We start from the raw sequence: 13818 nt of genomic DNA on the forward strand, positions 1-13818 counted from the left end.
AAAAGCGAAACAGATGGGAAGAAAAAGTAAGTGAACTGTTTATTATTTCAAAACCAATCGCCATAACTGTTAATGCATGTGAGACAAGGCGATCAGTCCTTTATGGAAAAATGTTTGCGGTTGCCTAGGGAACCATGACTGTACCCAGGCGTGCACATCTAGGTCCGAAGCAATGCGGCGGCCACGAATGTCTTTCTCCTGTGCTCAAAACATATGGAAATCGCTTGGGGAGTGATGGAGACTGTGTGGAGGACGTGTAACGGCTTCCCAGCGAAACTTCTGCAGCGTAATCGATACAAACTTGGCAACATATGGGCTCGCCCACATCATCCGTATAGTACCGATCCCTCCCAATGAGATTTCCCTATCTTTGGAGCCCTGAAGAAAGACATTTGATTTGCTTCGGACGAAGAACTGCACGCCTGGGTACAATCATGGTCCCGTCGGCAACTTCTAACATTTTTCCATGAAGGCATTGACCGTATTGTCTCAGGAAGTGGGACAAGTGTATTAACAGTTATGTCGATTACTTTGGAAATAATAGATGGTTTACTTACTTTTTTCCACACGTCTCGTATTAATTTGACTGTTTCTTATACCGCACAAAAGGCCCCCCAAACAATTTTACACAAATGGGTTTCTCCATATCACATAACAAAAATCTTAAAAATCCTTCCTCTGACCATGTTTGCTTGTACAGGCCACGACTTTTTGCTCCTCACTCTTCACCGTCAATGCTAACAGATTAGTACATCCTCTGTACAGGCCCACATTTTATTTTCATTTTACCTTCATAGTCATTACGCGAGATAAACGCTTCGAATGGTTCAAATGGCTCTGAGCACTATGGGACTTATCAGCAGATGTCATTAGTCCCGTTGAACACAGAACTACTTAAACCTAACTAACCTAAGGACATCACACACATCCATGCCCGAGGCAGGATTCGAACCTACAACCGTAGCGGTCGCGCGGTTCCAGACTGAAGCGCCTAGAACCGCTCGGCCACAGCGGCCGGCGATAAACGCCGCATAAAACGTTTTACAGCAGCCTCTTGCCTTGTTTAATGAAGCATTTCCAGTTCTGTGAGCTGCAAGATTTATTCCGAAGCTTCACGTCTCAGTTTAACGAAGATACAATAGTTGATGCCTCACGTCATAAAGAGAAGTGAGGCACGGACAACAAATGGCGATACGAGCATACCTGAGAAACTGTGTGGACTGAATATAGTCTGGCCACTGTGATAGACTGTGGAGGGATTACTCTCCTGCCAAAGCGCCGAAACTCACATTTTCAATTATTATTTCATTATTTGTTACTGCAGTGTAATTCATATTTTGTTTGCAGTGATGGGGAAAACCTCGCAATACTACGCTGTCGCCACATAGTCAAAACTTCGTTGAAGCATCACTTTTTGGAAACTAACTGAGTAACGAAGTAGAGCTGAATCACCTCGTGTGTTATCGGCTTCGCGCCGAATGATCGTTCAGCGAAGTAGTTTCTACTACCCAGTGCAGCTACAAGCTAAGCTACAAGCCAAACAGTACAGTCGTTAAGCAGTAAACCTGCTAGGGAATCAGTGTGCATCCAAAGCTGCGACTCTGCGCGCAGTAGATATAAATCTGCAGAAAATATTATATGGCCTATATACAACATGAGAAGGTATTGAATAGGATTGGGGAGAAGAGAAGTTTGTGGCACAACTTGACTAGAAGAAGGGATCAGTTGGTAGGACATGTTTTGAGGCATCAAGGGATCACAAATTTATCATTGGAGGGCAGCGTGGAGGGTAAAAATCGTAGAGGGAGACCAAGAGATCAATACACTAAGCAGATTCAGAAGGATGTAGGTTGCAGTAGGTACTGGGAGATGAAGAAGCTTGCACAGGATAGAGTAGCATGGAGAGCTGCATCAAACCAGTCTCAGGACTGAAGACCACAACAACAACAACAATACAACATAAAACATTTGTAATATATGTGAATGAGCGTGTACAAATGCAGTGCCAGCCCGGACATTAGACCACAGGCTGTTTATACGAAGAATGGCTGCAGTTTAACTTTGCATCTGCATCGGTATCACACCAAGGCATGACTGCAGCAAAAATCGACGTTTGTTAAAAGAAGGGTGCCAAAAGGGCGTGTGGTCGATATGGTACTGCTGGCTGAGAGTCCTACATTTAGTTGGGAACCTTTTGCATTCTGAATTCATCATGGGGTCTACTGTTTGAATATATTGAATCTACTACTAACTTTGCTAGTATGGTATTGTATTAATTGAGCCAAAGCGACCCACATGTCTGTATCAACTACTCACATCAAAAAAAGTTTTGCATCACCTCGGTTCCGAGAGTTCCCGAACCTGTACAGAAAATTGGAATAGAGATCAACATAAACATCATTTCCGCCCTTTTTATTGCTCATGAAAAACACACGTTGATGGTGTATGGAATGTCCTTCACATGGATTAACATAAGAAAAATATAGACACGTTGGATTTAGCTTCCCGTTTCTCAGTCGTCACAAACGAAGAAGCAGGTTTACAAATTTCTGCCAAAGTTGAATAACTATTTTTTCGCGTTAAAGCCGTCCAAAAGATGAAATTTTATACCAGCATAATATTTCAGTTTAATCATTTGAATTAAAAGTACACAATACAATTACTTTAGACAGCAGTCTAAGCAAAAGATACTAACTTGGAATTGAGACTTAACCTTATTGCGTATCATGTACCAAAATATGGAAAACTCAAGTTCACTTATATCAATGCCACTTTCATACCCTCAAATAACGTATTTCACTGTTGCTGTTACTAGATAGCACTGAGCTCGGCAAGTTGTGGGAAATATATTGCAGAACACAATTGAAGGATAACCTTCAGGAAAACCTCGTAACTGTCTACCACTGCGACGTAGAAGTTTCAACTTTGACTCACAGTTGCCTCCAAACTTCCTCTGTAACGGTGCAAAAGCGTGGAGCTCTGTGACCCTCGAACTCGGCAACTTCAAACAGCAACATTCAAAATGAAAGCCCAGAACTCAGAAGTTCACGTGATCTGAAAGGTGAGTTAATGATATCACACTGACGCTATATGTCTCCATTACTCTACCCAACGCCACCGTGGATGTGTAACCCGTTGGGGAGGCTGTCACGCCCGCTCTTACCAAAATTTCACCGCTTCGTTCGACGCCTCTGCGATGGAGGTCAGAACCACGAAGTCTAGCATTCAAATCGCGCGTGTTTCCTACAGGGGGCAGAATCGACACGAAAACGCCTCAGGATGTGGCATAAAGGGCGTCAATGAAACCACCCGTTCCCTAGGGGCGTTCATTTTCACACATTACTCGCTCTAAAACGACAATTTGCAGTGCTATGTACAACAAGACGACGTTATTGACAAATTTTGCAACTGCTGCCATTCCCGTTTTCTAAGAACATTGGCGGGCTGCAGCCTCATTGAACGTGATATCGTACCTTTGTAGTGTACTGTGATGGCAAGTTTTGATTTGGTATTCAGGGTGGAACCACTAGCGACCGTTCAAAACTATTCGACGAAATCTGTACGTGATCGGCAACGGAAAGGGTATTTGTGCTTTATCATATCTCCTTTACTGCGCCCTTCTGTGGAATGTGCACGGAGGTGTGCGATATTGACATGTAAGTGAATGAAATGGCAAAGGCTGCCTCTTAGACTCCCCGGTTTTGCAGCACCCTTGGTCCCACTCGAGCGCCTTTGTTGGGCACTTTATAAATATCCATGTACAAAGATGCTCACTCACAATCCCTACCTGTAGTCGGAACGAGTTACTCACTTCACAACAGCGCCTGCTGGCCGCAAACGAAAGCAGAGGGGTGTCGAAAGGGTTGCCTACGTGACAGGCGGCTAGAGATCGGTAGATGGATGTCTGTATAGAGACAATTTTAAAGTGCCCAACAGAGGTGCACAGGTGGTACCGATGGTGTTGCCCAGCCGGGGGTCTTAAGAGGGATGAATTAGGACAAAACCCTTTTCTGTTTCGGATCATATACAAATCTGATCAAATCGGGTCGAATAGAGGGGTGGCAGCAGTGACAAAATTTGTCAATAACGTCGTCCTGTTGTTGATCGCACTGTTCATTGACGCTCTTTATGCCACATCCTGAGGCGTTTTTGTATCGATTCTGCCACCCAAAGGAAATCCGCGTGATTTCAATGCTAGACATCGCAGTTCTGACGTCCATCGCAGAGGCACCAGCAAAGAGATGAAATGTGGGTGAGAGCGAAACGTCCATGGTGGCGTTGGGTAGAGTTGTGCTGAAATTTGGTGCCAATGTGACATCATTAACCTACCAAACACCTCAAATGAACACCTGAGCCCTGACCTTTCCTTCCACATACGCCGACACCTAGCTGTTCGAAGTGTCGCCTAGCACCGTTATAGAGGAAGTTTGTAGACACCTTTGACACAAATCTCCGAGTTATGCGTCTCAGTGGGTGAAAATTACGGGGTTTCGAAACTGTGATCCTATAATTGTGCTGCGCATTGTATAAACACAGAAATGATAGGTATTTCCTTGAAAAAAATGTGGCTGTTAACGAACTGGCGTCAGTGAGAGTATATTTTACGATATGACGGTAAATGTAGCTGAGAGACTTACCTTTCACTACTTTATCGAGGTACCTCATTTGCAGGACGGAGTCGCACGTGAAGGCCCACGTTCTGTCTGTCTCATCCTGCAACTTCCTCTGGATATCCTGATTTACAGCCAGCTCATGGAGAGCAAAGCTCAGAGTTGCAGACGATGTCTCAAAGCCAGATAGGAGAAACATCAGTGCTGTAGCTTCTACATCCTGTAGCGGAAGCTCTGAAAAATTTACTCGTTTTCTTTTCAGTTTCACATTTATATTGCACAGATAAAGTATTTGTTATGAAAAAATACTGCCTAGTCAGAAAAATACTGACTGCAGCGTCGTAAATGCGTGACTTTGGTCTAAACATTGAGCGATCCACAAACGAGGGAAAACACAGAGAAGGTGCGGTACTTCTGTGCAAAGCTGCCAAGTTCCAGCTTTGGCACCACTCGAGGCAAGCCACAGCATAAATCGTATTCCCCGTGCCTCAACGAACCAATATTAGTTCTGAATTACAGATGGCTGGCGACTGTGAAGGTTGCACATACTGATGAGCCAAAACATTATGACCACCTAGTTAAAAGCGTGTTGGTCCATTTCCGAAACGCAAATTAACAGTGATTCTGAGCGCCGTGGATTCGACAAGTACTTGATACGTTTCCAGAGGTTTGTAGCACCAGATACCGAAGCACGGGTCACACACTTCCTGTCATTTATGGGCGGTTGGTTTGTAGTCGCAGAGCTGGCCCATGATAGCGTCCCAGTTGGGTTTCCTTGGATTCAGATAAACCGAATTTGATGGCCAAGGCATCAACGTGAGTACACTATCATGCTACTCAAACCATTGCAGCACGATTCTGGCCTTTTGACACGGACAGTTATCCTCTTGGAAGATGCCGTCGCTGTTGAGGAAGACATCAAGCATGAGTGGTTACAGGTGGTGCTTGACAGTTTTCACGTAGTCCACAGATGTCATGGCGCCTTCGATTACCACCGCAGGCCCCATGGCAGCTCAGTTGAATGTCCCCCATAACATAATACTTCTCCCACCGGCCTGCCCCTGTGGTGCACTGCATGTTTCGAGCAACTGTTCGTCTAGATGACGCTGAATCTGGATCGACCATCGACCTGTTTTAACAATAAACTGGATTCGTCCGACCAGACGACAAGATTCCATTGATCCGAGTCCACTGCTATCAAAATTGACGATGTTGCTAGGTCAACATGGCGACACGCAGGGGTCCTCTGCTGCGGAACACCATGTCCAACACTGTGCGCTGAAGAGTGTGTTCCAAAACACTTACGCCTGCACCAGCACTGTACTCTGTCGTCAGATCTGCCACAGACCGCCTGCTTTAGAGAGCGGGAAAGCCTCGTATCCCTATGTTCTGTGATGAGGTACGGACGTCGAACTTCTTGTCGCCTACTCGCAGTTTCAGCATTCTTCAAGCACCTTCCATAAACGCCCACGACAGTAGCACGCGGACAGCCGACCAGCTTCGCCGTTTCCGAGATGCTCGCTGCCAGAAACTGGGCCACAACAATCTGGCTTTGTTAAAGTAGCTTAAGTCGGCTGATTTCCGCACTTGCGCTACTTATAGTCGCTAGAATGATTCCTTTTTCGTCTTTGCTTCGCTCATAAACTTCTTTTACCGCGTCACGTGCCCTAAGAGTCACCAAGCAGCACACAGCCTCGCAGTGGGCAGTGGTCATAATCTTTTGCCTCATTGGTGTAACTTTTTCTGCATGTCTTGATATTTTACATATAATTTTAATACTACGCTGTGGTTCACTGGAGTGGAGGTGGAAGGGAGGGGGAGCTACAAAGCACAGCTGTGCTAGTTGGATTTTTTTATTTATGTACTAAAACTACAGCTGTACTTTCCGTAAATAAATCAAATAAACTTTTAAAAAATTCTGCTAGCACAGTTATGCTTTGTAACCCCCTTTCTCCAACCCATTCACATAAAATGTAAAAATATCAAGTTCAAGATATGCAAAAAAAGGGTATGTAATCTTCACAGTGTCAAGTTCTGAAAGATCTAAGCCGGAAAAAGGCCCCTGGAGTAGACAATATTCCGTCAGAACTACTGATAGCCCTGGAAAAGCCGTCCGTGACTGTACTCTTCTGCCTGGTGTGCAAGATGTATGAGTACCATCAGACTTCGAGACGAATAAAGTAATTCCAGTGCAAATAACAAAGGTGCTGATAGATGTTAACACAGGTACTGATAATTGTGAATATTATCGATCTATCAGCTTGATAAATTCTGGTTGCAAAACAATGACACATATTATTTAGAGAAGAATGGAAGAACTGTTGGAGCACGCGAGGCAATACTGACGCTACGTCTCATCTTAGAAGATAGATTAAAGAAAGATAAACCTGAGTTTATAGCTTTTGTAGGTTTGGAGAAATTTTTTGGCAATTTTGACTGGAATACATTCATTAAAATTCTGAAGGTAGTAGGTGTAAAATACAGGGAGTGAAATTTTATACATAACTTCTACAGAAACCAGGCGGCATTTATAAGACACGAGGGGCATGAAAAGGATGGAGTGACTGAGAAGGAAGTGAGATATGGGTGTTGTCTATCGCCAAAGATATCCAATCTGTATACTGAGTAAGCACTAAAGGAATGCAAAAAAAAAAAAAAAAAAAAAAAAAAAAAAAAAAAAAATGGAGAATAAATTAAATCTCAGGTAGAAGAAATAAAAACTTTTAGGTCTGTGACTTGGAAGAGAGCAGTTCAACGGAATGGATAGTGTCTTGAAAGGAGGGTGAAAGATGAATATTAACAAATCAAAAGAAGGGTAATGGAATGTAGTCGAACTGAATCAGGCTGTGCTGAGGGAATCAGATCAGGAAACGAGACTTTGAGGGTAGTACAAGAGTTTTGCTTTTTGAGCAGTAAAACAACTGATGGTGGCTGAAGTAGAAAGGATATAACATACAGAATGGCAACTGCAAGAAAAGTGTTTCTGAAGAAGAGCAATACGCTGAGAGTGAGTATAGAGTTATGAATCAGAAAGTCTTTTCTGAAGATATTTGTCTGGATTGTAGTCTTGTACGGAAGAGGAACGTGGATGATTAACGGTTCAGACAAGATGGGAACAGAAGCTTTTGAAATGTGTTGCTACAGACGACTGCTTAAGACTAGGTGGGTAGATCACGTAATTGATGAGGAGGTATTGGATGGAATTGGGAAGAAAAGAAATCTGTGGCGTAACTTGAGTAAAAGAAGGGACCGGTTGGTAGGACACATTCTGAGATATCATGGCTCACCAATTTAGAATTTAGAGGCTTTTGAGGAGCGCCAATTGTAGAGGGAAACCAAGAGATGAATATAGTAAGCAGATTCAGAAGGATGTAGGTTGCAGTAGTTATTCGGAGATGCAGAGACTAGCACAGGATAGAGTAGCGTGGAAAGCTGCATAAAATCAGCCTTCTGACTGAAGACCTCAGCAACAACAACATTGAAACTTCATTCTGATTGGCTGCTCATTTTAATACTCCGCTGAGATTGGCTGGAGAGGAGAAAGGGATTCTGAAGGTAATTGTGTGACTTCCATTTTGGATAAGCGTAGAATTCTGGTCGTGTTCCCTGTTGGTGTCTAAGAGGAGTTATTTACGAGTTCGGTGGGAATTTTATGTGCTGGATATTGTTCCACGGAAGCAGCGTTGTTCGACATTCGCAGGTTGCTATTCCCACAGTCTATACGAATGTCACGGCTCTTGTCATTTCTATAATGTGTTGAAGTCTGGCTCGTGTTTTGTGCACTTCTTTCACGAGTTTTCCTTGCCTGTCGGAGATTTCGAATGTGCCGCTGTAGTTGTAAGTGGTGTTTGAGAGTATCCAGACGTGAGGAAAGAAGAGAGAAGCACGGGCTGGTAGGAGAAAATTGGCTGGTGGGGTTGTGGGATATAGCTTCATAGGTGGTTTATTGAGGGAGGGATGCCATATGTCGATTGAGACACGAGCACAATATCCCATCTCTTGCCCTCCGCTTCCAATAACCACCTGACACGACAGAAGCAAACTTACACGCAACCAGTTATAGCCCAAGACATAAAAGTAGAACTTGGAAACACAATAGCCTCTGGGCATGACGCCCCACCTAGCGTCACCTAAAGGAACGCTCTCAGTCCTTGCGAAACGTCCCCTGTTGTACAACACCGTGCAATGTACTGTCTTTTACTCCGGCCGTGGCATCAATGTCCTCATCTTGAGAGCATCAATTTCACCGACTGTTGTTCGCCGATTGTCTCCAATAAGCTGCTTAACAGCAGGAATATTCTCCTCAGCCATGCTGGTCCTCCGGCTACATAGGTGAGCTGCCTTCTGAACTGTTTCTCGTTCTCGTAAAAACTGTTTCTGCCCTGCGCACACTTGAGTCTTTCTCAGGGTATTGTCCTCCAACTGTGCCGCAAGTCTTTTGAAAATTTTGGATAGTGAGAAACTTGACTATAATGCTTTGCACAACAGATGACGGTTCCCTCTTGCTCTGACATTGCGATTCTGACTAAAGAATCGTGCTGAACATCAGTGGAAACTAAAGCTAAAGAGAGCAGAGATTGCGCCGTTCTCCTTTTACAAAAAGACTCGTAGAACAAAAATTCCGGTTTAATTTTGAATTGCACCTTACGGCGAATACTTCCAAACGAAACCTTATTCGTTTTTCACTTAAGATCCGTCTGGTTAAGTCTACCTATAGACATTTGGCCTTTCTAAAGCTGATGCTGCTACACACAGAATACTGGAAAAACAATGGAAGTAGCATAGTTTTTGGAGGCCAACTTCTTCTGCGCTGCTGCTAATGATCAACTATTCATTAACATACATAACACATAGTTTATTCCAAAAACATTCCACTGCATTTTCTACGTGGCTCATGATAGAAATTTGGAATACATTTCAACTTGCACATGTGCATCCAAAGTCTTTTTTGTTTTCCAAGAACCATGTAATTTTACAAGACATAACAGGGCATCTCAAACTCTTCGATTCCTTTCTTTTCCTGTTTCGCAAAGTCCATGATTCACTGGTATACACTGATGTGACAAAAGTGATGGGGAACCTCCTAACATCGTGTCCGACCCCGTTTTTCCCGACGTAGTGCAGCAACTCGACGTGACATGGACTCAACAATTCGTTGGAGGTTCCATGCAGAAATATTGAGCCTTGCTGCTTCTATAGCAGTCCATAATTGCGAAAGTGTTGTCTGTACAGGATATCGTGCACTAACTGACCTCTCTATTATGTCCCATAAATGTTCGATGGGATTCATGTCGATCGATCAAGGTGGCCAGATCACTCGCTCTAACTGTCCAGGAAGTTCTTCAACCAATTGCGAATAATTGTGGCAAGAAGCTTGGCAATATGAAGTCCATAAATGGCTGCAAATGATCTCTAAGTAGCCGAACATAACCAGTTACAGCCCATGGTTTGTTAAGTTGGACCAGAGGACACAGTACATTCCATGTAAACACTGTCCACAACATTATGGAGCCATCGTCAACTCTCACAATGTCTTGTTTACAACTTGGCTCCATGGCTTTGTGGAATTACCGCCACACTCGAACCATTACCATCAGCACTTACCAATTGGAATCAGGCCTCATCTGATCAGGTCACGTATTACCAGTCGTCTAGGGTCCAACCGGCATGGTCACGAGTCCAGGAGAGGCGCTGCAGGTGACGTCGTGCTGTTAGCAAAGGCATTCCCATCGATCGTCTGCTGCCACAGTCCGTTAACGCCAAATTTCGCCGCACTGTCCTAATGGACTCGTTCGTCGTACGTTCCACATTGATTTCTGCGATTATTTCACGCAGTCTTGTTTGTCTGTTGACACTGGCAACTCTATACAAACGCTATTGCTCTCGGTCGTTGTTGTTGTTGTTGTGGTCTTCAGTCCTGAGACTGGTTTGATGCAGCTCTCCATGCTACCCTATCCTGCGCAAGCTTCTTCATCTCCCAGTACCTACTGCAACCTACATCCTTCTGAATCTGCTTAGTGTATTCATCTCTTGGTCTCCCTCTAGGATTTTTACCCTCCACGCTGCCCTCCAATACTAAATTGGTGATCTCTTGATGCCTCAGAACATGTCCTACCAACCGATCCCTTCTTCTGGTCAAGTTGTGCCACAAACTTCTCCTCTCCCCAATCCTATTCAATACTTCCTCATTAGTTATGTGATCTACCCATCTAATCTTCAGCATTCTTCTGTAGCACCACATTTCAAAAGCTTCTATTCTCTTCTTGTCCAAACTATTTACCATCCATGTTTCACTTCCATACATGGCTACACTCCATACAAATACTTTCAGAAATAACTTCCTGACACTTAAATCTATACTCGATGTTAACAAATTTCTCTTCTTCAGAAACGCTTTCCTTGCCATTGCCAGTCTACTTCGTCCATCATCAATTATTTTGCTCCCCAAATAGCAAAACTCCTTTACTACTTTAAGTGTCTCATTTCCTAATCTAATACCCTCAGCATCACCCGAATTAACTCGACTACATTCCATTATCCTCGTTTTGCTTTTGTTGATGTTCACCTTTATCCTCCCTTCAAGACACCATCCATTCCGTTCAACTGCTCTTCCAAGTCCTTTGCTGTCTCTGCCAGAATTACAATGTCATCGGCGAACCTCAAAGTTTTTATTTCTTCTCCATGGATTTTAATACCTACTCCCAATTTTTCTTTTGTTTCCTTTACTCGGTCGTTAAGTGAAGGCTATCGGCACGGCGCTGTCCTTGGCGAGAGGTAATGCCAGTGAAATTTGGTATTATCGGCATACTTTTGACACTGTGGATACTCGCAAGACTGAATTCCATAACGATTTCCGAAATGGAATGTCCCATGCGTCTATAGTTCAATTCTTTTATCTTGGCGGCTCGCGCATGCCCGCCCAGACGCGGGAGATTGCTGCGTTGCCAGTTGCACACGACGCACGCGCCAATTGAAGCAGCGCCATACTATAGCTAGTTCGCAAGCCTACGTTTAGGGGGGAGCGCGCAGTTCATGAAGTGAAGCCACCACGGCCGCATTAACCCTTTCGCTGTTACAAAGACGTGCTCCCTGCATTCCGCGCTGTGCGCGATTTTGTCACCGCACTGCTCGCCTGTCCAGACACATGGTGTTTCCACTGCTTTGACACGCTTATCATTCGATTCCACAAAAACTATTTGGCCCAAAAATTAGATTTTTACATGTCTTCTTGACTGATACCTTCCCCCCCATAAATGACTTAATTTTGTTTCGATGTTCAACGCAGTTATTATGCAGCATTAAATGTAGTAAACCGTATATTTCCGTATGGTCGATTTTAGTTGCCACAATCGTGAGAATGAAATGTGGACAAGATACCTAAATTTCATATAACATTTACTGTATAACAATATCTCATTTAAGTACCACATAGGTGTTGTATGTAATATTGGGAAATATTCCGTCTTTCACGACTGTAACAAAAGTTTTATTTACACTGAGCACGTTTGGCTTTATTTTGAAGCACTTCAATGAATCAAAAGGAAGTAGACAAAATACATTAAACAAAACTGTGGACTTACAAAAACATTAGGACTTGAATATACCGTCTATCAGTGAAGTGCTCTGAACTATGTCAAATATAATTTTTGTGTGTGGCACACACAAACATCATTTATTTGCTAAAACACTGATCAGCCAACACAAACGTTGAATGTTGTGTTACCGCAGCACAAAACTACGAAAGGTGACTTGGCAATGGAGGAGAGAAAACACTGTCCACTGAAGATGCTTCAAAAGAGAGAAACGCATCTCGTCTAAATAAGTCGCTTATTACAGTTGCAGAAGAAGAATATATACTCCTGGAAATGGAAAAAAGAACACATTGACACCGGTGTGTCAGACCCACCATACTTGCTCCGGACACTGCGAGAGGGCTGTACAAGCAATGATCACACGCACGGCACAGCGGACACACCAGGAACCGCGGTGTTGGCCGTCGAATGGCGCTAGCTGCGCAGCATTTGTGCACCGCCGCCGTCAGTGTCAGCCAGTTTGCCGTGCCATACGGAGCTCCATCGCAGTCTTTAACACTGGTAGCATGCCGCGACAGCGTGGACGTGAACCGTATGTGCAGTTGACGGACTTTGAGCGAGGGCGTATAGTGGGTTCAAAAAATGGCTCTGAGTACTATGGGACTCAACTGCTGAGGTCATTAGTCCCCTAGAACTTAGAACTAGTTGAACCTAACTAACCTAAGGACATCACAAACATCCATGCCCGAGGCAGGATTCGAACCTGCGACCGTAGCGGTCTCGCGGTTCCAGACTGTAGCGCCTTTAACCGCACGGCCACTTCGGCCGGCGCGTATAGTGGGCATGCGGGAGGCCGGGTGTACGTACCGCCGAATTGCTCAACACGTGGGGCGTGAGGTCTCCACAGTACATCGATGTTGTCGCCAGTGGTCGGCGGAAGGTGCACGTGCCCGTCGACCTGGGACCGGACCGCAGCGACGCACGGATGCACGCCAAGACCGTAGGATCCTACGCAGTGCCGTAGGGGACCGCACCGCCACTTCCCAGCAAATTAGGGACACTGTTGCTCCTGGGGTATCGGCGACGACCATTCGCAACCGTCTCCATGAAGCTGGGCTACGGTCCCGCACACCGTTGGGCCGTCTTCCGCTCACGCCCCAACATCGTGCAGCCCGCCTCCAGTGGTGTCGCGACAGGCGTGAATGGAGGGACGAATGGAGACGTGTCGACTTCAGCGATGAGAGTCGCTTCTGCCTTGGGGCCAATGATGGTCGTATGCGTGTTTGGCGCCGTGCAGGTGAGCGCCACAATCAGGACTGCATACGACCGAGGCACACAGGACCAACACCCGGCATCATGGTGTGGGGAGCGATCTCCTACACTGGCCGTATACCACTGGTGATCGTCGAGGGGACACTGAATAGTGCACGGTACATCCAAACCGTCATCGAACCCATCGTTCTACCATTCCTAGACCGGCAAAGGAACTTGCTGTTCCAACAGGACAATGTACGTCCGCATGTATCCCGTGCCACCCAACGTGCTCTAGAAGGTGTAAGTCAACTACCCTGGCCAGCAAGATCTCCGGATCTGTCCCCCATTGAGCATGTTTGGGACTGGATGAAGCGTCGTCTCACGCGGTCTGCACGTCCAGCACGAACGCTGGTCCAACTGAG

The 13818-nt window shown here is 45.0% G+C and overlaps 1 protein-coding gene across 1 annotated transcript in view; it reads right to left on the reverse strand.

Moving 5' to 3' along the window:
* LOC124616007 (cytochrome P450 6k1-like) overlaps positions 1–13818 on the reverse strand; it is a 79417-nt gene that overhangs the window by 21139 nt on the left and 44460 nt on the right. Inside the window, exon 6 of the mRNA XM_047144218.1 lies at positions 4638–4844. Within this exon, the coding sequence (XP_047000174.1) occupies positions 4638–4844 (207 nt within the window). The remainder of the gene's footprint in view (positions 1–4637; positions 4845–13818) is intronic.

This window comes from Schistocerca americana, chromosome 5 (assembly GCF_021461395.2).
Source record: "Schistocerca americana isolate TAMUIC-IGC-003095 chromosome 5, iqSchAmer2.1, whole genome shotgun sequence".
NCBI classification, from domain to species: Eukaryota; Metazoa; Arthropoda; class Insecta; order Orthoptera; family Acrididae; genus Schistocerca; species Schistocerca americana.